General features: G+C 38.9%; 3 protein-coding genes across 13 annotated transcripts in view; 2 read left to right on the forward strand and 1 right to left on the reverse strand.

Moving 5' to 3' along the window:
* LOC144053079 (protein FAM184A-like) overlaps window positions 1-8,694 on the forward strand; it is a 44,668-nt gene extending 35,974 nt beyond the window's left edge. Inside the window, exons 20-24 of one of the 3 annotated variants that reach the window (XM_077567123.1) lie at window positions 440-586; window positions 667-784; window positions 867-971; window positions 2,423-2,548; window positions 4,984-8,694. In XM_077567123.1, the coding sequence (XP_077423249.1) occupies window positions 440-586; window positions 667-784; window positions 867-971; window positions 2,423-2,548; window positions 4,984-4,992 (505 nt within the window). In that variant the 3' untranslated portion in view covers window positions 4,993-8,694. Of the gene's footprint in view, window positions 1-439; window positions 587-666; window positions 785-866; window positions 972-2,422 lie in introns of all 3 variants that reach the window. The other 2 variants (XM_077567116.1, XM_077567133.1) reach the window with 2 other exon arrangements.
* The window catches only part of LOC144053112 (T-cell surface antigen CD2-like), a 29,654-nt gene continuing 10,859 nt past the window's right edge, over window positions 3,801-22,595 (forward strand). For 2 of the 8 annotated variants that reach the window (XM_077567188.1, XM_077567198.1), the window contains exons 1-4: window positions 3,902-3,933; window positions 10,582-10,682; window positions 12,113-12,157; window positions 18,295-18,446. In XM_077567188.1, coding sequence (XP_077423314.1) covers window positions 3,908-3,933; window positions 10,582-10,682; window positions 12,113-12,157; window positions 18,295-18,446 — 324 coding nt within the window. In that variant the 5' untranslated portion in view covers window positions 3,902-3,907. Of the gene's footprint in view, window positions 3,934-5,080; window positions 5,173-10,581; window positions 10,683-12,112; window positions 12,158-12,455; window positions 12,605-17,379; window positions 18,447-19,106; window positions 19,236-22,595 lie in introns of those variants that run through there. The other 6 variants (XM_077567205.1, XM_077567229.1, XM_077567248.1 and 3 more) reach the window with 6 other exon arrangements.
* pln2 (phospholamban 2) lies at window positions 12,051-18,311 on the reverse strand. 2 transcript variants are annotated; one of them, XM_077567301.1, is made up of 2 exons: window positions 18,288-18,311; window positions 12,051-12,661 (listed from the first exon to the last, which is right to left on the reverse strand). In XM_077567301.1, the coding sequence occupies exon 2, from the start codon at window positions 12,538-12,540 to the stop codon at window positions 12,379-12,381; it is 162 nt and encodes a 53-aa protein (XP_077423427.1). In that variant the 5' UTR covers window positions 12,541-12,661; window positions 18,288-18,311; the 3' UTR covers window positions 12,051-12,378. The 2 variants fall into 2 exon arrangements, with proteins under 2 accessions (XP_077423427.1, XP_077423436.1); XM_077567310.1 differs by lacking the exon at window positions 18,288-18,311 and adding an exon at window positions 13,821-14,012.

Raw genomic sequence — 22,595 nt, forward strand, 5'->3', positions numbered from 1 at the left:
CAGAAATATCACCACAATTTATATTTCTATACAGTGCGCCCCTCCTATTTGCAGGTGATAGGGACCCGGGCAGCCGACCAATAGCAAAAATCCTTGTATAATTGGCAACCATTGAAATGCATGTACAGTATAGATATATTGATTGATTGATTGATTGAGTGATTAGTTGAATTCATTGTAGGATTTGTAATCCCTCCAAATAATCCCATTTTTTTAATAAATGTACCTGTAATCTGATTACGTGTTTTTTGTTTTATGTAACTGTAAGGTAATACAGTTACATTTTTTTGTAATCTGATTACGCAACGGCGGTACATGTATTCCGTTACTCCCCACGCCTGTTGATTGATGAATGGATGGATAGATCGATGGATTGGGCAACACGATCATCCGTTTTGATGATGAGTTTGCGTAAATGTTCCGTCTGTGGGTTCTGCAGGGCTCATGAGCAAGACTTTGCTAAGAGGCAAGAGAGGGAACTGGGAGAGCTCAGCGTGGTCCATCACAGAGAGACTCATATCATGCTGGCAGACTTCAACAAGGCTCAGGAGGTCCTCAAAGACAAGATCACCGCTTTGCAAATAATGTAAGAACCAGTAAGAACGCTTCTCACAATTGCCGTCCTCCCTCGCGTCACCTTTTCCTCTTGTTTGTCTCCTTTTCCAGTCTGGGGGGGACAGAAGAGAAGTTGAGGAACCGAGAGAGCCGTCCTGAAGATCTGCATCTCATCGCCGAGCTCCGTGAGATGGTCACAGAGAGAGAGGCTTTGGTCAAAAAGCTGGTGGTGAGTCGACTGATATCTGTTTTTGTGTGAGAGACTTTCAGTTTCCGCTATTGTGTTGTTGTTGCGTTGTGTTTTTAAACAGGACGACAAAAAGTTTTACCAGTTGGAGCTTGTCAACAGAGAGACGGGCTTCAGCAAGGTCTTCAACTCCAGTGCCAATGTTGGGGTCATTAACCCTCTTATCAAGGTCAGTGAGTGTGTCGGACAGCATCAGTCTGTGCCAGATGACAAAGTCCTTGCACTAATAATGTGTGTTCCGCAGCGTATCTGCATGTTTGCATGTGATACGCGTGTTACGACACGTACACGACTCAATAGTTTGTTATTGTAACCTGTATGTCTTACTGTCAAGATGTCAAATCACAGCCGATTAGCAGAGAAATGTATGTGCTGTGCAGTCTTTCATTCCAATATCACATTCATTATTTATTATTATACATATATTAATTAATATTTTTTTTTTAATTAAAGATTGCCATTTAATCTACTGCAATAATTATTTAGTTACATTAAGTTTGAGTAGTTGACGCCCCAATAATCCCCCCTCTTCCATAATGTTCATAATGTTTACCATTACCCATAAATACAGTGGGGCAAAAAAAAAAAAATAGTTGGCCAGTTTCCCATAGACTTCCTATTGGATTTTGTCCAAATGCTTTTTTTTTTTTTTTTTACCCCACTCTATACCACAATGTGGCATTTTAGGGCATTTCAGAAATACCATATAAACCACGTATGGGCATTTCTGTCTTTAAATGAGACATATTCATTCTAAAAACCTTCCAAACACACATTTAATACATGGCGGGTTCTGTTTTCAAAGATGCTCATCAAACATGGCACCACGTAACAAAATACTGAGTGTTCATCAAAAATGAGACTGAGGTTTTATTTGTAATCAGTATTTTTGTTATTGTAGCATTACTCAATTTGAACATTAACGTTGCTCTTAAATATAGTGAAATAAAATAATGAGTTAGTTAAATTGTATTGGGATTGATAAGGGAAATAAATGTTAAAAAACAATATTTTGAACATTAAGGTGGTAGTCAACCTTAAACATTTTTGGATAATAATATGTTGACAAACATGACATTCTGAATAATATTACATTTGTGGAATATGAAGCAAAATCCAGCCATTTTTATCCATCTCACGGGGCGGCCATTTTGCCACTTGCTGTCGACTGAAGATGACGTCACAGTTGCTCAAGGCTCAGGCAACGACCAATCACAGCCCACCTGTTTTCTGAAGCCGCGCTGTAATTGGTTGTTACCTGAGACCTGAGTAACAATGATGTCATTTTCACTCGACAGCAAGTGACAAAATGGTCGCCCACTGAGATGGATAAAAACAACTGGATTTTGCTGCTTAACTCATATTCCACTAACGCAATATTAACCAGAATAGCATATTTAAATTAGTGGGGCTGCATAGAACATATTATTGTAAAAAAATAAATAAAAAAAGTAGTTAAAATGAACAAGAAATCATCAATTTGTCCGTTTGTGTACTACAGGCAGTGATGAGAAAAGCAGCATGTTTCTGTGCAACGCCACCTCCGTACCAAATTGCTGTCTTGCTTACCATGCAGTATCCCCCCCCAACCCCGACACGCCTCTCTATGTTTGTGTGTAGTCAAAACCAGGCAGCCAATCAGATCACCGCTTGGCCAGCTTTCCTAGCCAGTCAGCTCTCCGATTCGTCAGCCCTCCCACCGTGAGTCGTGCGAGCGAGGAAGCGGAGGGTCGGGAAGTGGAGGAGGTAGGACCGGGCCCATTTGCGCCTCCCCACTCCCCCCTCCAACGCTCCCTCCCCCGGCTTAAGAAAGCCCCGCCGCTCCTCCGCCCCTTCCCTCACATCCCTCAGCATCCGCCACCTCTTCCTCCTCATCCCCCGCCAAGTCACACTCATCCTCTTCATCCTCAAGAGCCGCAACATCAGGCAAGTTGTAGGAGGTGAGGACGCTTGTGTGACTTGCTGCCTCGGCTGCCTTCAGATGATGCGGCGGCCATGTTTTGCTGCCCCCACTCCTCATCGTCTTCCACCTTCCATTTGAGTTTTCCTTACAACCATCCTCACCCTTGTGTTAACCCCCTCGCCCCCAAACCTTAAAGGAGTGCTATTTCAGGCAAATTTAAGACCCCGTCCTGTTTTAATATGCGGAGCGCGCCGCCCTCAGCTGACCTCACTCTTGTTGCGTAATTCTTCATTGACAGGAATACATTTTTAAAATGCACCAAAAATAACCACGACAATAAGGAACCTGCCGTAATCAAAAAATCATGACTTAATCAACCATTTTTGTAGTCATTATACTTCTATCGTATAATTCCATCTCTCCACCAAATTACCATTACAGCCTTTGAGACGTTCTTCAAATCTCACTCCGCTCTTAGTTGCTTGGCCAAATTTACAAATCAGTCCCGGCGGGAATTCAAATTTATAGCAACAAGAAAGCACAGGCTGCAAATATGAGACTCAAGAAAACATCCATAATATCTTTTCTTTCTCTCAGAGGGGACCTATGAGCATCCATAATGGAAACTGTGAAGGACAAACACTAAAATCGGATTCATCAGGAGAAAAATAACCTATTCAGCTCCCAAAAGCAACGAGCAAATTTATTCTGCTAAACCGGCTAAACGACTCTAATTTGCACCAGTAGGTTACTCGGTTTTACTCATAAGTTTACACACCCTGGCAAAATCTTTGTGAAAATTGGCAATTTGGGGGGATAATAAATAAATACCAACTTGAACATGGGCAGGGAGGGAGAGAGGGAGAGAGGGAGAGAGTGAGAGAGTGAGAGAGTGAGAGAGTGAGAGAGAGAGAGAGAGAGAGAGAGAGAGAGAGAGAGAGAGAGAGAGAGCACATGCTGGTTTTATGCTGCATGACGTAGAGAGAGAAGAGCCCCCTTGCGGCAGGAAAGTAGCGGTGCAGCTACAATGACGAGAAGGGCTAAAACTAGCGTTTATCTGTCTACTTTCCACCCAAGAGCATTGACAGTCACTTTGATGAAAAGGACATGATATACATGCGCTAGGTGGACACGTTGGATTGCAGATAAAGTGTCAGGAGGGCGCTTCTTTTTTTTTTTTTTCCTTAACTCACGATGCTGCTATGTGGAATTACCCCCTCTTACATTGGTGAGTGCTTACAAATCTGATCATAAAAAAGCTTTACAAGTTTGTACAATCCGGATTTATTTCCCCTTTATGTGTGCTCAAAATGCCATCAAAGTTAGCCGTTTCACACAAGTCTTGCAGTGTTATTTAGGTACGTTAGCAACTTAGCAGCTGCTAATTGGGCTGCGGCCGCCATCATTTATGCCGTAAAAAGTCTTCTTTAAAGTGTTGGTCAGTTTTGCGTGTGGTAACAGTGTCTGCTGATTCAGCCACCATGTACAAAGTGCTTCACCGGTTACGCATTGATTCTTCTTTTGGTGGTCCACAACAGCTGTCAATCATTGTTAAAGTGTGGCGTTTACCGTGCACTCAAATTGACCGACGCGTTTTCTACGCTGCCAAAATGGTTGCGCTGACGGCCATTTTGGGACGCGTGAAATCAATGTCCGGATCTCGTTTTTGTCATCATACATCTGATTTGGAAGTGCTTTGTCCAGGGTACGGCGTGGGATGTTGGAGGTTAAAGTAGTTATTTTAAACTGAAAAAGTTTACTTTCTGGGTTGACGCACCGGAGTAGGCTACGCTGACATACGTTTGAATGATCAAGATAAATCACGATATACTGTAAGTGGACGCCACTTATCATTTTTGATCAAATTCGATTTTTCATTTTTTGGACTATGACGAAAAGAACATTGAGTAAGCTATTCGAGTTGATTTGGTCTTTAATGTCAATACGTTTAGCGAATGCAGCAAACCAGAGCTCTGATACACAAACACACGTTACAAAAGATGCCAGACTATGTAAACTTATGAGCACAGCAGCATGTGTGGACCTGTGAGTCTTTAGTGTGCTCGTTTGGTGTGTTTTTATGGCATGTTTGTGTTGTTGGTGACCCCGGAGGTCGATAGTTTGTATTTGTTCTGACATAAATGAATGCAAATGTGAGGTCATGTGACGTATTGCCTCTGATACGACGACGACGCCACCGATATGAAGACACGTGCATGTCTGACACTGTCTCACCCCGCCCCGTCATTTTAACGGATGTTTTTATTCCCTCCCGTAGCCTTCATGAGGCAAATGCAGCGGCGTCAATGGAGACAGGGAATATCAAAGATTACACTGCAAAAAAAGAGCAGCTGTATGCTGACTACTTCTCTTTCTGATGAGCAAATGGCAATTGTGTCAAACGGGGATGCAATGGGACACAACTAAATTTGGACAACGATTCAAGTGAAGATAGCAGAATTGTAATGTAAGTGTCAATCATCACAAAGATGAGCGAGGCATGACTATTTCTCTTTGTTCTGTTTTGCACATGATATGTGTGGTTGATGTGAAGTCATTAGGGTCAATAAGCAGGAATTTTTCGAATGCTGCTTTCGGCCTCCTCTGACCAATTTTAGCTTGCCGTCTCATTGCATTGACTGCAACCTCTGAGCTCACTGTGAGGCACCTCAGCAGTCTGGGGAGGGGAATCATTTACTTTTTTTTTTTTTTAACAATTCTAATATTTATACTATAACAAACAACTGTTTTTTTTATGGTCTGTCATCAGGCCAGAGACATGTAGCGAAGAAGTTGTAGCTGGTGATCTTTTCTGCTTTTATTGATCAGGTTCCACATTGAACTGGTTTGCTATGTGTCTCTGTCTGCACTCCAGACCATAAGCATGCAAAAACAGAGCACTTAAAAAAAAAAAAAAAAAAAAAAAAAAAAAGAAGCTGCTGTTGCTCACTCGAGATGTCTTGGTGTGTTTACCCATGAAAAAAAAAAAAAAAAAAAAACTTGACTTGAAGGTTTGCACTGTTCTTGTAAGTTTTTTTTTCTTCTTTTTTTAAGTGTGAAATTTTATGATGTCCATACAATATCCGGCACAGTTTCCAATTGCATGATCATCATCTGCCCGGACAAATCATTTTTATTGTTTTTATGGGAAGAAAAGTGAGTCGCCAAGAAAAACAGATGTTGCTTAAAAAAAAAACTCGTAATTGACATCTTTCCATGTACCAAAAGATCACACAGTGACATATTAATAACCAAGTGACATTTTTTAGTGGTGAACTGTCAGATTGCAGGAAGTTCGCTGCCCCGATAGGCCCGCTGATCCTCTCTTCCAATATCATCAAATCATGTTTTTTTTGTTGTTGAACTCGTTTTGCCTTCATCGCCAACTCTCTCCTCATCTTCTTGCATTCTCAAACAGTAATTCATTGTACTTTTAAGGGTACAATAACTTGAAACTTGAATTTGCCTGTAACCTTTTGTTCCTTTAAAGTAATAATTAGGTCTATACAGTATGCTGTATGGTCATATTGATTTAACCTTGAAAGACAGAAATGGACATTCACTGTAGCCCTATTTCTGACAGTGTTTCTTCCATCTGCTACATTTTTGCTGTTTCCCCTTGTAGCACCTGATAATGCAATAATTTCCTGAAAATGCAAGCCTGAAAATGTAGTAAAATTTGCACTTAACATGATAAAAAATATAATGAAACCCAATCATGTGATAATTGCACCAATAATAATGTCATAAAAATTCTGACTGATTTTGTATGAACATTTGAGCTGTCAAAATTAATCGACTATTTTAATAATCAAGTCATCATTTGGAGCTATTTTTCAAATTTATAGTAGACCAAATCCTCTGATTTCAGCATATCAACAGGAATTGTTGACTGATTTTTGTGTTTCTTCATGAAAGAAAACTGATGATCTTGCGCGTTTAATCAAAATAAAACAGTTGCAAACATCTGTTTCTACTTTGGAAAACAATGACCGCAAATAGTACAACATCAATTGAAGTATGAAATAATCAAATCACTGGTTAATAAACAGTAATCAGGGCAGGGTAATCAGATTAGTCGATGAATCGATTGAATAATAATAATGTCTAAAAATATTCGATAGTGACAGCACTAATGAACATTTTTTTTTACCAATAATATTTTATTACTTTATCATGAGCTCATATCCCAAAGGTCTCTGGGGCAGAGCAGTAATAATCGAGTGGGCGGAGCTTACATTGATGAACTCTCTGTAGAGGTTGTTTAACACTGAATAAATCAACTCTGTCAAATAACTCCAACACAGACCTCCTTATAAATCAGACTATGTTAAAAATTGAAATCAACTCTAAAACATTTAACACCAACATTTTAACACTTCAATTTTTCAAGAAAAAAAATGTAAAAAAAACTAAAACTTTCAGTTTTAAGAACAAAAAAGACCCACTTAAAAATGAAAATGTCATCCCCAATACATTATCGGTAAAAGTGTTACTGCAAAATCAGTCAGGATGTTTTATTACATTATTGGTGAAGTTATTGCCTTATTGGGTTTTGATACATTTTTGATAGTGTTCAACTTTTATTAAATTTTCAGGAAATGAATTCATAATAGACTCCTTTGTGAAGCCAAGTAGCATCAATGCTTGGAGGGAGCTGAAAGGCTTTTTTCGAAGCTAATAAAAAATGGATCTGAGAATGTATCTTTGCAAATCCCAAGTGTTGGTCCAGACATCATTTTGGACGTCAATCCATCTTCCTGAGCATCATCATGCCTTTACACTATTCTTTCCTTCTGAACTTTAAGAACAGGACAATGAATACGGAAGATTGTATCGTTTTGTACACTGAACCACAGCTTAGGTTCGTTCCACTTTGTACACTGTGATGACACACTGAGCTGTGATGACGTTTAAGATTTGGGTCCTGTGTAATTATTCCTTTGCATCGAATTGCACTTCTTTTTTTTTCACGTTCCTTTTCGACGATGATAGAAGGTTCAACGTTTGTCTCCTGAGCATTGTTGACTTTGTTCAGACCAAGAAGCACATCCTCGATTTTTGTAAATATATGTAATCACTCCTCTGTTGTGATTGAATGTTTTCAGATGTTCACAAATAATACAAACTAGAAACATACACTCACTTCCAAAAGTTAGGAAAGGTCAAATTTCACTTTTTAAGATTTTGGCTTTTGTTTTCAAAATATTTATTTCCCTCGATTTTGTTTCTTTGCATCCATCGTCTTCCAGCTGAAGGGGCGGAAATTCGTATCTGAAACATTTCTTCACCAAACGTCCCAACTAGCAAAAGCAGTGCCAGTGACACTTCATGTGAAAATTCCTTCAGTTGCCATTGTGGCAAATCCAGGTCCAGAAAGTAAAAACTCTGCCCAATTTGGCTTTAGCGCCATGTGCTAGCTAGCTAGCTAGCTAGCTAGCTAGCTAGCTCCCCGGGTGCTTGTTTACCTGCGAGGGAGCTAGCACGAGGGGCTAAAGCCAAACTGTGGCAGGTATTTACTTTGGGGACCTGGATTTGCCACCTCTGTATTTAATATATAGGATATATTTACCTGTGTGAGAATCTGATGCGTCCCGTGAAAGTCTTCTCAAAATGTAACAGCTGAGGCGCGACTCGTGTGAAATGATGGAACACTGCCGCCCGTGAACCATAAACAGCAACTCCTTTGGATAAACGGAGTCTTTTATTTGTGTGGTGTTATATAAAGTGCGGTCCAAGGCTTGCTTCCTTTCACTTTCAACTTCCTGTTGTCAAACTGCAAAAAGAAGGTGGTTGTTGTCACTGTCAGTATGAAAACCGACCCGACATTTGGTGCCCAAGTTTGCATTTTAAGCTGAGTTGAAAGTGGATCATCCTTGCGACTTATATACTTTTGTTTGTCTTGATGTAAATGTACAACAATTATAACAATGTTTATATTTATATCATTTCTGTTGTATGTTATCAAACAGTAAAACTCTGATTGTGACCTTTTGGCTTTGGTGTGAGGTGATTTTTAGGCAAGGAAGAATATTATAAACACCAATGTACTCATGTGCTTTATTTGCTAGGCTAGCCAGATGCGTTTCTGGCCTGGTAAGTTGCATTACTCTGCTTGTTATTTAATGTAACTTGAAAAGCACGAGCTGCTTGCTATATGCGAAACGGTGTGCCGACATTACGCTCACCTAAAATACCTTCAAGTGAAGTCACACTGAGGTGATATGATGATGCAACATTTTAGGTATAGATTGATTTATGAAGAGAAATGTGGTTTTTGAAAATGCATTCAGGGAATTTGAATTATGCAAATGACAGCCCATGACGAATAAATGAACTTGTTTGTAACCAGTACTCGGGCTTCCTCCCCATTTAAAAAGTAGCTAAACCAAAATTTGTCAAAACCTTCTATTGTATTTTAAATGTGCATATCTTCATTGCAAGCTGTTGTTTACCAGTACATACATCTTCTAAGTGGTTATTCTAAAAAAAAAAAATGAAAACATCGCATCTACATTCACGTAGGCCTACTAGCTTATGGGGGCCGCTGTGGTGACGCGGTAAATGTGAGACGAGACATTTTTAGGTATTTTTCCCCCTTTCTTCTGAGAGCTCAGTATTATTCATTCGGCAACCTTCCCAAGTCAACATGTCGTCATTGCTCTATTTCTTCTCTCTCTCCTTTAATTCAACTGAAACCTGTTAATTCCAAGACCCTTCACCTTAACCGGATACTTCAGAGTCCCGCCAGAGTCGTGAAGTTTTCAGGAGACCAGAAGAAGGATCAAAGGAAGGGAAGATGAAGCAAAGTGAAATCCAACACCACCCAGACACCAACCTCCACCCACGGAGTTACAAATCCAGAATCTTTCACCAACCCCAGATACATCTGAATTTCAACAGGAGTAGGGAGACACCAAGAGACCAGAGGAAAGACTAAAGAAAGGAAGGAAGGATAAATTAAGCAGAGTGAGATCCACCAACGCTAACCTCCACTGATTCAACGACCAGTAGGAGAAGCAAATTTTTTGAGTTTCAGTAGATTCCTGTGTGGTGGATCTGGCATGCATGAGAACCTCCACCAAGGAGGGGAGCTGTTGATTTTTAGGTCTTGTTACTCTTGTGAGTGTGTGAATTTGCAAGAATGCAATGTGTATTTCCCAGTTCCGCCTCAATATGCAGCTTTATTCACTAAGAAAACCATACATAGACATACCAAAATGCTGGAACGCTTAACTGGACAGAGGTGGCAAATCCAGGTCCAGCAAATCAAAACCCTGCCACAGTTTGGCTTTAGCCCCAGGTGCTAGCTAGCTAGCTCCCTAGCTAGCTCCCATGGTGCATGTTTACCTTTTAGGGAGCTAGCTGAAAATCATAAAATGCCATCTTGCTTGGGTATGTATTATGCCTTATATTGCTACCATATATGTGCACCAACATCAATGCAACATCAGCCTAAAATCATGTTCTGTCACTAATTTCAGATGCTAAAACATTGCTAATTTATTTATTACGCTATCATTAATTTAAAACCATCCACATGAGTCTGTGCTGACACCACCCACCAAAGACTTTAATCATTTCCAAAGCAGATGAACATAGTTACGTCAAACTCTTTTCCAAAGGTCTTAGAGCCACGAGTGATGCAATTATTGAAACAAAGAGCTAACTAAGCAGTTTATTGGGCGGAAATGAATCTGCACGATGTTTACCTTTTGTAGCTGACCAGTTCCAATTCTTACTGAAGCATTACAAGGATCCATTTAGCAAAACAGGCTTGCACAAATGTATCGAGTCAAAATAGTTCCACATTCGTGTTGCATGCACGGCTGTTCAGATCAAGGGAAGAGGTAGAGTTTTTTTTTTTTTTTTACAGCACTTCTCTGCAAAATTCATTTTCATCTTCCAGCCGACACATTTCAATGGCTTTGATGTCACTTCTGGATCTGCAGCTGATGATTTTGCCCATCCACTATGGTGAATACAGGAATTATTTAGTTTAATTTTTATTCCTTGAGCAATAATAAGAGTACTGTGTTTTGACTAGTGCTGGCATGAAGTGTTAATTTTGTTAGCAAAAAATAATTTCAACATATTTTTCACCGGACTAAAACTAGACTAGACTGGACTAAAACCCTCATTAATAAACAATAACCGTGACTAAATCAGTATGCATTTTTGTGGACTAATGAAGACGAGATGAAAATGTACTTCACTTAATAAAAACTGGACTAAAATCTATGAATATTTTAGCTCATGAACAAAAACAAGATGAAAATTATATAGTTTTGAAAAATCTTGTCTGCTAATCTGTCACTGTGCAGTGACACACCCCCTTTTCAAATCTGCAGCTAGCAAGTGAAACGTGCAAAAACACATGGGACAGACAGGAGGTGGATTCACCGTGAACGGTAAACAATAAAATAAAATTATAGTTATACACATCAATCCAATGGCTATAACGTCCAAATAATGTTAATCCGACCGCTAACTGATGCAGGCTAACTTGCTAGCTCCTAGCATGGAGCCATAGTAGCCACTTGTTGACATACTGTACTTGTGCGTCAAGTTGTTTTATCATCAAAGAGATGAGAGAAAATTTTACGTGAAATAGTTTTAGATCCAAAATGTTCAACATTATCTGCTGACAAAACATAAAAATGATTGTCCTGACTAAAACTAGACTACCGGTAAAACGTTGACAATTTTTGTTGACTAAAAGCTAGACGATGTTTTCTTGGACTAAAATAAAGACTAAAATGGTAGATTTATAGGTTACAAAAAAATGGACTAATTTAAAACAGGATGAGGTTGACTAATAAAAACTAACTTTATTTTTGCTTTCAACATTGTGTTTAGTTCTCCTTAACTCTTTGACTGCCAGACGTTTTCAGAAAAGGGATGCCGTGGGTGCCAGCCGATTTAAGCATTTTTGACTGATCTTTCAAGGTCCACAGAAAATTATGTGTTTGGACTATGGAAACACACATCCTACCAAATGAAAGATTGGACTCTCATCTTTCATCAGAAAAAAAAGTGTTTGTTTCTACCTTACTCCGTTTTTCAGTAATCAACAATAGAAAATGGTTAGTTTCACCTCTGTTTTGAAACAAACGTCTTTTAACGTCTTTGGCACTCCTCCATAGGATTTTACTAAACGTTATTTAACGTTTTTGGCAGTCAAAGAGTTAAAGTATCCTAGATTTATGTACTATATACCGTGTCCCTCACTGAAAACGACTTACAAATCTCATTTCCTGCAACAATATGCAATGAGTGTCATTTTAATGGCGTCAGGCATGCGAACGTCACCTCAAACAGCAAATGATGTTCTTACGGACGCCATTGTTGCTTTGTGTTTATTTAAACGTGTACATCAAGTGATGAATTTCATCTTTCGTTCTCAGGATGGGAGCGTGACATAAAGCAACCCGTGGAAGTCCTGAGTAGCTGTGAGTTGTTTTTTTGTTTTTGTTTTTTTACAGTTAATGTGGCACATTGTAGTAAATGTGCAAAATTTCCAACTGTTTACAGCGGGCAGGTGCATACTGTAGCTCACTCATCCTTCAGTTGAAATAAATTGCACCGAGTCGGTGACAGCGGGAGAGAGACATGCAGTCACACAAGGAGTGGATCAGTGAAGTGTGAGGGTGGCCGGTCGGCAGACGCCACATCAGCTGCTCAGCAGGACGATGATGTAGATGAGGAGCAGGCAGATGAGGATGAGGGTGAAGTTGACAAAGAGCTCCTGCAGGTTCCTCTTGGCCTGCGGGGTCACCTCGATTTGGGACGCGCGGCGGATGGCCGACTTGGTGATGTGCTGGACGCGCTCCATGTTTGGACCGTTGCGGTTAGCTCGAGCTGAAGAGAGGCAACGGCGAGGGAATCAGGTCATGAAGGTAGCGCAGGTGTGGAGTTCGGGTTCGGACTGGTTTTGCAGCACAGCGCTTTTATCTCTGCGGGTGAAAGAAAACAGGAAGAAGTGTCATGAGAACAAATGTTTCAAGCAGGGATGTCAGGCGATTATTATTATTATTTTTAATCATAATTAATTGCATGACTTCAATAATTAACTCGCGATTAATCACAAATTTTATATCTGTTCTAAATGTACAATAAAATGTACAGGAAAATATTTTTGGGTAAATTTTCATACTCTTGTTAACATAAAAGTGGAAAAAAAATTAAACAAATAGAAATATGGCTGCATCTTTTAGTCATTGATAGTAATCTCATAATAATTGAGCTAAGATGAAAAAGATGCACCGTACTCTAAAAAAAACGAGTGTGATATTGATTTGTGTTCATTTAGCTGCCACTAGATGGCATAATTGCATTTGTAAGACGGTGACAGCGCAGTGAAATTTTCTTTTCATATTAACTCATTCACTGCCAAAAATTCATTTGAACTATTTCTATTAGTTTAACATTTTTTTCCACTTTTGCTAACAATAGTATGAAAACCTAGGGAGAAAATATAAAATATTGTAAATTTAGAACAGATTAATCGTTAGTTAACTAGTGAAGTCATGTGATTGACGGGCCTAATTAAAAAAATAAAATAAGGGGCATTTAATTGTAATTAATTGCATGATAATTTTATAGCTGTTATAAATGTACAATAAAAAAATATAGGTTTTCATAAAAAAATCAAATGAAATGAATTTTTTTTAACTAATAGAAATACTTTACATACATTTTTGACGTCTATAGTCGTCAATGGCAGTGAATGAGTTAAGAGCTAGCTAATCTTTAACATGAAGTAACTTTTCAAATTGTTCAATATGCAACAAATATATGCATTATTATAAAATGTTTTACTGCTAAATTTTGACGTGGACTTGTCTGCTGCGTTGCGACTGGAATTCCACCAGTACAGGCTTTGATTTTTTGACGTCTATAACCGTCAATGGCAGTAAATGAGTTAAAATAATCGCTGACTGCCCCTTTAATCCACCCGATGGGTATCTGTGAAAGTGCCGACTGAAGTTTGTATTTTCCGCCCTTGGTGGAGGTTTGCGCTCAACTGTCATCCTCCAAACAGAACGGTCCACTTGTGAGCGATTCCCCCTTCGAAAGTGTCAATCTAGCTGAACTGCACGCCCAACAACTCACCAGCGTTCAGCACTCTCCTCTCACTCGCTCCCTTGTGATCATGTGACCCGGGCTGTGGCATAGCACATGGTGTGATGATAAGAGAACTGCCCGCAGGCGCCAGCTGAGGTCTGACGATGCCGGACCGGCGGGAGTGGCAACATTGACGTCACGACAACAATGTGAAGTCAAAAGTCGCCACGGCTGCTTTTACGCATTTCTCCATTATGGTCACGCGGCAAAAAAGTCTGCCGAGCTTGATGGGAGATGAACGCCGGCACATGGGATGACATTTGAAATGTCTGTCATCGCGGCTTTCAACCGCTTTTATGATCCGATGCGGGACTTTCCTCTCAACAATGCCAATGTGACAAAGTGACCATGCTTTTTGTATTAGCAGCTGCCGCTAACAGTGGCCATCTTGCGCTTCCTATGTCACTCCTGGCAAGTTCTTTGTTATTATTACTGGCTAGTCATCTTTGAAAGATTTGTATATGGCACTACTGTATTTTTATCATTCTGATTTGTTTCTTCCCCCCTGAACTCTTGAGTCGCTCATTATAACTCGACGTGTTAGCACCTCGTCCAGCCTGCGCAAGATTACGATTTTGAAGTGCGCCGGTCTGCTCATACCTCCAACCTCTGGCCTGGCTTTAGGCATTGTTCAAATTATTAGAAGGAATATGTGGAACAGTGCGGACAAAAGTATTGAGACACTCTCTATTACACCTTCTAGAAGTGAAGCATTTTATCCAGAAGAGCATTTCAGGTTTCACATGTGGCGGCTTTTCAAGGTTGTCCTCAACAAAGGCATCCAAATCTGCTTTTATGGGTCTTGCTGTGTACGCTTGGGAAAAGTCATGCTGGAACAGAAACGGGCCTTCCCCAAACTGTTACACAAAGCAGATTGGCCGTAATGTCAAAGGCAACAAAACGCCTGATTGATGACGTGATTAGGATTAGGGATAGGCAAGTACCGTTACCGGGTATCGGGCCAATACCCGACCTTAGTGACGTAAAATCACATATTTTGATTGGAACTTCTTCTGACTACTTGATTCTTAGTTTCTTTTTTTTTTTATTATTAAAATTCATGTATTGGGGGGTATTTGAAAATTTATTTTAATTTCATGCAATTTTAAGAAAAAAAAACACTATCCTGGGATATGTACAGTTGTGCTTGAAAGTTTACCTATGAGCGCACTTTATGTTGAGAAAAAGGCTTAATGCCCATAAAAAACAAAATACTTTGACAATTGTTTTGATATTTTCTGAGGCTGAAGTTGACATGAGTAGAGATGTGCATGCGAATTTTGGTGACAATTCATGACATGTTTGTGTCATCAAGCAACGTTGAGCTTTTGTACACCTACAGTTGTGCTCATAAATCTACATACCCCAAGGTGACATCAACTTTTAGGTCTTTCTTTAAAATGGAATTAGTAAACATGAATGTGAAACTGGCATGGTTTGAAATTTCACAAGTTAAAGTTGTAACACAATTATCGACCTTAAAGTAAGAAAATGGCCTTTAAGAGGAACCCCGACTGTGATGACAAGTTTGCTCTATATTCTCATATAAAGACAGCAAGGTAAGTCTCCGTAGCGTTCCTAAAGGGACGATCAAAACTCTTGAATGTGTCTGGTGAATGACAAGAGCACGGCGCCGGGGGGGGGGGGGGGGGGTGACTACTGATCGGCTGTTGTTTCTTTAGGAACGCTACAAGTTTCACATAGCCTGGCAGAGAGCCAGCCGCCATTCTACATCATTACGCACTCAGTGCGTTGCGACGTAAACAACAATGGCGGCATATGTCCAAATAAAGTTTCTACAAAATGTATTCAACTGGAAATGATTTTTGAAAAATTCATCTCATAGATATGCTAGTAACAACTAAGGGTGTGAATTGCCAAGTACCTGGCGATTCGATGCAGATTAAGCCCGATAAGAATCTATACAGTACATTGATTATTGCGATTTATTTTTTTTTTACTCAAATTTAGAAAATACTCATCAGTAAACTTGTACATGTACACTGTAAGATTTATATGAAAATGTATTTATTTATCTGAAAATTCAGGCTTATAACTGAGCCACTGCATTTAACAGGTTGCAGTCCGTTTCATGTTTGAACAGCACTGAAATTAAATATTAAGGCTTAATGTTCCATTAATATAACATTCTTCCATGCTTAATGTGTGAATCTTAACTCTTACAGGGATGTGATTTTTCCGCTAATTCGCGGAATTCCGCTTTTTTTTTATCTCCCCCCCCCCCAAAAAAAAATCCGATTTTTTTAATTTTTTTTATTTTTAATTTTTTTAATTTTAGTAGTTCATTGTGTATGCACATGACTCCGACAGATAACATCTTCTGCTATAACAAAGACATTTGTGGTATGCTCTAATATGAGTTACTTTTCATTTGGTCATGATACAATTATTTGTTCATGAAATTTGAACTCTTCAACATTATTTATGTGTTAACTTTGTAATCACATTAGTTAGATATGATGATATTCTCAGTGATAGTTTTTAAAAGCAAAGGCAGTCCAATGTTTTTGAATGTGACTGATTTTGAGTTGACTAAAACTGCCATTTTATATGGGATAGTTCAATATACATTGAAAATTTATGCTGTTGTTTTGTCTATTTCTTTGTCATGTGAGTGCATTGAAAGTACTTAAAAACACGGAAAACCCATGAGCGAGTGCCAGCGGCCCCCAGACCCCCGGCTAAATTTTCAGATAATTTCACTTTGGTCAAATCACATCCCTGCTCTTAAGTAAGACGTTTTGTTGAATATTTCCATAAAAAATTGACGTTTAAAAATCAATTCGGCCGCATATTGAATCGATTCGAGAATTGCACACTGTAAGATCGCGAAAAATATTGCCGAATCGATTTTTTCTAACACCCCTAGTAACAACCAAATAAATAATATAGAGTAAACTTGTCCTTATAGTCGGCATTCCTTTTTAAGCTTTTATAAAGACTTAAAACATGTGATTCATGATCAGACCAACTAACTTGGCAAATGATAACTCGATCATAACTACCTACTGATCAGTCAATCAAAGAATAATGTAATTGCGCCCCTCAATGAAGCTGTTCTTTATTTTTCTCGGTTCATTCCAATTTTTCTTTTTAGTCAAATGGAATTTCAAATTTCTACGTCATCCCTAACTTTTTGTCATTTCAGAAATATACCTGTGACAGCATAGAAGTGACAATATCACATAATCCAAGTGCTGAGTCAGACAGTCAGCTGTCCCTTTGTGGAACAATGTGCAAGTAATCCTGGCTTTCTCGCCGCTAATGAGTGAAAATAATTCAGCGTTGCCAGTAAATCCGAGGAGCTTTCCACGCGCCTATGCTAAATTCAGCTCCCGTCTAGACAAAATAGATTTTAAATCTTCATTTTTCAGCAAGTCATCTCTGTGTCGCCACTTGCCGTCTGCACTCTATTTGGCCTTGATACATTTTTTGTCAGTCTGCTGGAGAAATCAGGCTGTCTTATTGTTCATTCTCAAGCATGCGTTCTGAAAAATAATATTTCCATCTTGTGTTTTCATTTCAGGATGAGGCGACAGTCAGTGAGCAAGACTATGAACACAAACGGCTATTGTTAGCTCCTCTTCACATGGCATCAGACCAGTGTGGCTGCGAAGCGTCATGTGGTTGCTTGTCAAAGTAAAAAAAAAAAAAAAAGTCTTGTTGATCATGTCGGCAAAAGTGATCACATGCTTCTCAAAGAACATGAGGCGAGCTATTACATCATCATTTCAAGATGACAGCTGACGGGTGCCACTGCTTTCCTTTATCTTTAGACTCATTCATAGTTTCCATCAAACTGCATTTCAGCTGCTATGGAAAGTCGACACGCGTTGCCGAGATGACTCGAAGTGATGATGGAGAAGTCATGAAGGGAAAACATGTTTGATGACCGCTAAGCTCGTTTTGTAAGTCAGTGAGCTGATGTGCTTTGGATGTCATTTAGCGACAAAGTCCAAACTGTCAAAACTGCGAGCACGCGTCACCGCATCAAGTGCAACTAAGGAAATCCAAACCTTATCATAATGTTAATTTTTATTGACAATGTCAGAGTCATTTAACAGATTGTTCATCATTGTGGTTGAAGTTTGCACTGCATCTTAGCAGAGCTATTTTGCACTTTTTGGAAGGATGCTTTACAGTTCCACATCTGTACAAACAAATGAATAAATATACTATTAATTAAATTCCTTTCTGAAAGACTCAAAACGACTGAGCACAATTAGATGAATGTAACTCCAAAATGTGGGATACAGCTCTTGTATTGATCTTATTGGATGGAGTAGGTGTACCTAATGAAGTCACGGAAAAGTCGTGTCATTTGCTCGAAAGTGATTCAAAGCCTCCCAAAACGAAAATCTGGCCTCCTGCCCCACAAGCAACAGAAAATACTGACATTCTTCCTCTTGATTGTGTAAGGCTGTTGCTTCTTACCTTGCAGATGGGAGCAGGTCTGACTGGTGCTCGAGAGAGCAAGAAATGTCGGATATTCGAGGCTGTAAACACACGAGAGGGCGGGAGCAAGCGAGAGAGAGGAGAGAGAAAGTCATCAATCTGGAAACGGGAAGCCTCAACCATCCCCAGCAAGAAAAAGTATGTTGCCACTTTTTGGATTTAGACCAAATTACTAAGTGTTCAAAAATAAAAACAGAAAAGTAGAAAACAACATTCCCTGCTCTGGTCCAGAAATATAAAAAAAAAAATCTAAACTTAATCACTAAAGTCAATAACATTGTTTATTGGATATGATTTCACACTGACATTTGCTATGGCGTGTTAAAAAAAATAAAAAATAAATTAAGTGAACTAACTGGACATGAAATGTTAATCCTCTAAAAAGGCTGGGAAGAAACTGCAGTCAGTGGTGAAGATGCATTAAGGAAGACAAACACTGTGAATTAAAGATAATACAAATGTTTTCTCGGCAGGTACATGAGACAAGCTGTGAAAGCTTGTGGAGTCTTAAGAGAGATTTAGTGCCGGCTGGAATGCGAAAGTGCCTGAAGAGGCGCTAAACTAAATGCGCTACAGTGTGTGTTCATCATTTAACTGACTACAGCCGACAGATTTACAAATTGAAGTCAGCGATTAAGCAAAACAAAAGAAAAAACTCAAGGTCTTCCTTTCTTACGCTAGCTTTAGCAAATGCAGCTCACATGCTTTCTGTCTTTACGTCTTCTTCTACTGGACTTTCTTTTTTCTTTTTTTTCCTGCTGCAAAGAATGAACTTTTTTTTTGTTTTTTTGGTTCCAGGAGCTGCACAGCTTTGTATCCTTACATGGTGAAAAGATGACTGATCCCAAACTAGAGTGAGAGGATGAGAGAAAGAATGAAACGGCTTCTCTGGCATGTCAGCACGTCTTATCTAACAGTAGAGTAGAGGTGATAACAATTGAGATGCTGTACTTAAATCAAAGGTCAACACTAGATTTGTTGTTTTCGTGGTCTTATAAATAAATAAATAAATAAATAAATAAATAAATAAATAAATAAATAGGAAGACAGTGGGATCACAAAAGAATATCTTGGTGCCTTGAGCTACAAATTAACTTGATGCTATTGCTAATTAGCATCTATATTGTGTTTTATTTTAAGCTGTTCTTGACAATAATATGTTCTATGCAGCCCCACTAGTCTAAATATGGTATTCTGTTTAATATTGCGTTAGCGGAATATGAGTAAACAGCAAAATCCAGCCGTTTTTATCCATTTTAGGGGGCGGCCATTTTGCCACTTGCTGTCGACTGAAGATGACATCACAGTTAGGTCTCAGGTAACAACCAAATCAGCTTCAGAAAACAGGTGAGCTGTGATTGGTCGTTGCCCGAGCCCTTGATTTCATCTTCAGTCGACAGCAAGTGACAAAATGGCCGCCTCCTGAGATGGATAAAAATGGCTGGATTTTGCTTCATAACTCACAAACGTAATATTGATCACAATGTCATGTTTAGACTAGTGAGGTCATATTTGACTTATTATTGTCAAGAAATGTTTAAGGTTGACTTCCACTTTAAACAATAATTTGAACACAAAAACTTAGACACATAATAGGGTTATAATTAGGGACGGGCGAGTACTGATACCAGGTATCGGTAACTGTGCTGATACAGGCCGTATTTCAAGGTATCGTACTCATGACGGTGGCCGGCACTGGTATCGGCTTCCCCCTACTTGCCGTTTTCTAATCAGGAAATAGAAATGAAAAATTAGAGGAATAGAAAATTGCCATTAATTTCATCCAATTTTAAGGACAAATACTATAATGAGATTCATAACTTTTTCTTTAAAATTATCTGTCATTTATGGGGGAGCGGGGGATTTTCAGTATCTAGTGGTATCTGTACCTGGTATCGCTAACTACTCAAGAGTTGTGTATCGTATCGGTCTGAAAAAAAAAGTGCTATTGAACATCCCTAGTTATAATAGTTATGGAATTTTGTTATTTATTTCATTTTGAGTGTTTTTTCTTTTAATTTAGTTTAGTAAATTAGTTTTTTTTATTGTGTATTTCTTGTATGCAAGATTTTTTTTTAAATCACGTTAACTATGGTGTAGTAAAAATTCAGCAAAAATCTTATTCTTAAAACTATCCACACATTAAATTTTGTTGGCAATTTCTAAAGTGGCTTGAATTCCTGTTGACAATCATTAAAGTAAAGTCTACCATTTACTTATATATGTATATATGTATCCCCCCCCCCCTTATATGAAGTTAAAAGGAGAACACGGCTGTGCTGTAATACCAAAATAAATGCATTTAACATCAACCCCAAAAGGCTCATGTATTAAATGAATCGCTAAAGATGAAAAACAGAGGACATTTTCAGTATGAATATAGTAAAAGTTTTAAAAACAATAAATGTAGTTTCAGTTAGTTATTATTTTATAAAAACATTTTTACTTTTATTTTATTCCATATGAAACAAAACCTTTTTTCAAGTTTAGTTATTTTGTTAGTTTTTGCTAACGAAAATAATCTTGGTCGACGGACATTATGATGACGATATATATGACTTTGTACTCACAGTCATGTATTCTTTATCCTCTGCATGAAACAAGTAATAATAATAATAATGACATGCTGAGAGGCAAGTTGAGATGTCCCAATGAAGCGCTGTTATGAATTCATCATCAGGATCTTTATCAGGGTTCTGCAGAACTCGCTGATGATCTGATAATTTGATTCAGCTGTGTCGGATTAGTGGGACATGGAAAACAGGCTGGATAGTGGAATGGTGCCTTTGGATCTGGACAAAAGTGTGGCGACAGGAATTTGCTTTTCGGTGGTGGCTTTATTGTTTGTACGCACACAATTGAGTTAATGATCATCAATATCTATTCTTCACTTTGACCTGTACGCGAAACATTACGAATATTCGGAGCAAATTGCCTGATTGCAGATCTTTAGGAGTTCGATCAATGTAGCGGCTCTCCATTTTGACACGCGATGTTGGCATGTCATGAAATGTTTGGTCTCCTATCTGCCGTCACCATTCAAGTTGCTATTTTAGGACATGCCCTTGTGTCTGAGGAGCATTTTTGGATGATGTCAACAATATTCATAAGTGGTGTTTTCCAGCCCGCATATTTTTATTGTCTTGTTTTTCTGCGGATGAAGTGGAAGCAGCCCGGACCCCTTCAGCTTTGTTTACACTGGACGAGCTCGTGCTGCTGTTGGCAGCGTTACCCACATTCCCTCTCTGGTTGACAATCTCCCCAATCCCCCCCCCCCCCCCATAATCCCCCATGCCCCTCGCCCCAATCTCCCACATCGCCCCTTCATCACTCCCACTCTACTCCAGATTTAGACCGCTATGTGGAGTGGCCCGTCTCTAGATTATCCCCACAGGCCTCCTGCACATGAGGATTTATCATATTTATATTCATATTTATGGACTTATGAATACCAGTGCCAGTCCTATTCTGAAACTGATGGAAATTACTATTTTGTCAAAATTTAAAAAAGAGGGAGGGAGTAACAAACAACATTTGACATTTACTCCATTACTTTTACTTAAGAAACTTTTTTTTGTTGATAAATTGTAACTGCCAACAAGTTTTAAATGCAATATATTGCATTTTTGTTGGTCAGCAGAAACACTACTTTTACTCCATTCCATTTGCTAAAAATATTTTTATCTTCAAATGTTTATATTTGTTTATGCAATCTATTTTGGCTCGTCCGTGAGTGTTGTGTCACGTGACTCTTTTTCACCAATCCAATGTGACTTTCATCGCATTTGACTCCATTTGGCTCTTTGTGTGACATCACTGACCCACGCAGAAAAAAAGTTTGAGTGAAATCTCACCTGCGACCCACTTAAAGCGGAAGTCAACCAACCCCCCAAAAAATTCTTGACAACAATATGTTCTATGCAGCCCCACTAGTCTAAATACAGTATTCTGGTTAACTCTTTGACTGCCAGACGTTTTCAGAAAAGGGATGCCGTGGGTGCCAGCCGATTTAAGCATTTTGACTGATCTTTCAAGGCCCACAGAAAATTATGTGTTTGGACTATGGAAACACACATACTACCAAATGAAAGATTGGACTCTCATCTTTCATCAGAAAAAAAAGTTTGTTTCTACCTTATTCCGTTTTTGAGTAATCAACAATAGAAAATGGTTAGTTTCACCTCTGTTTTGAAACAAACGTCTTTTAACGTCTTTGGCACTCCTCCATAGGATTTTACTAAACGTTATTTAACGTTTTTGGCAGTCAAAGAGTTAACTCATTCACTG

The sequence above is a fragment of the Vanacampus margaritifer genome, chromosome 1 (genome assembly GCF_051991255.1).
Source record: "Vanacampus margaritifer isolate UIUO_Vmar chromosome 1, RoL_Vmar_1.0, whole genome shotgun sequence".
Classification (NCBI taxonomy): domain Eukaryota; kingdom Metazoa; phylum Chordata; class Actinopteri; order Syngnathiformes; family Syngnathidae; genus Vanacampus; species Vanacampus margaritifer.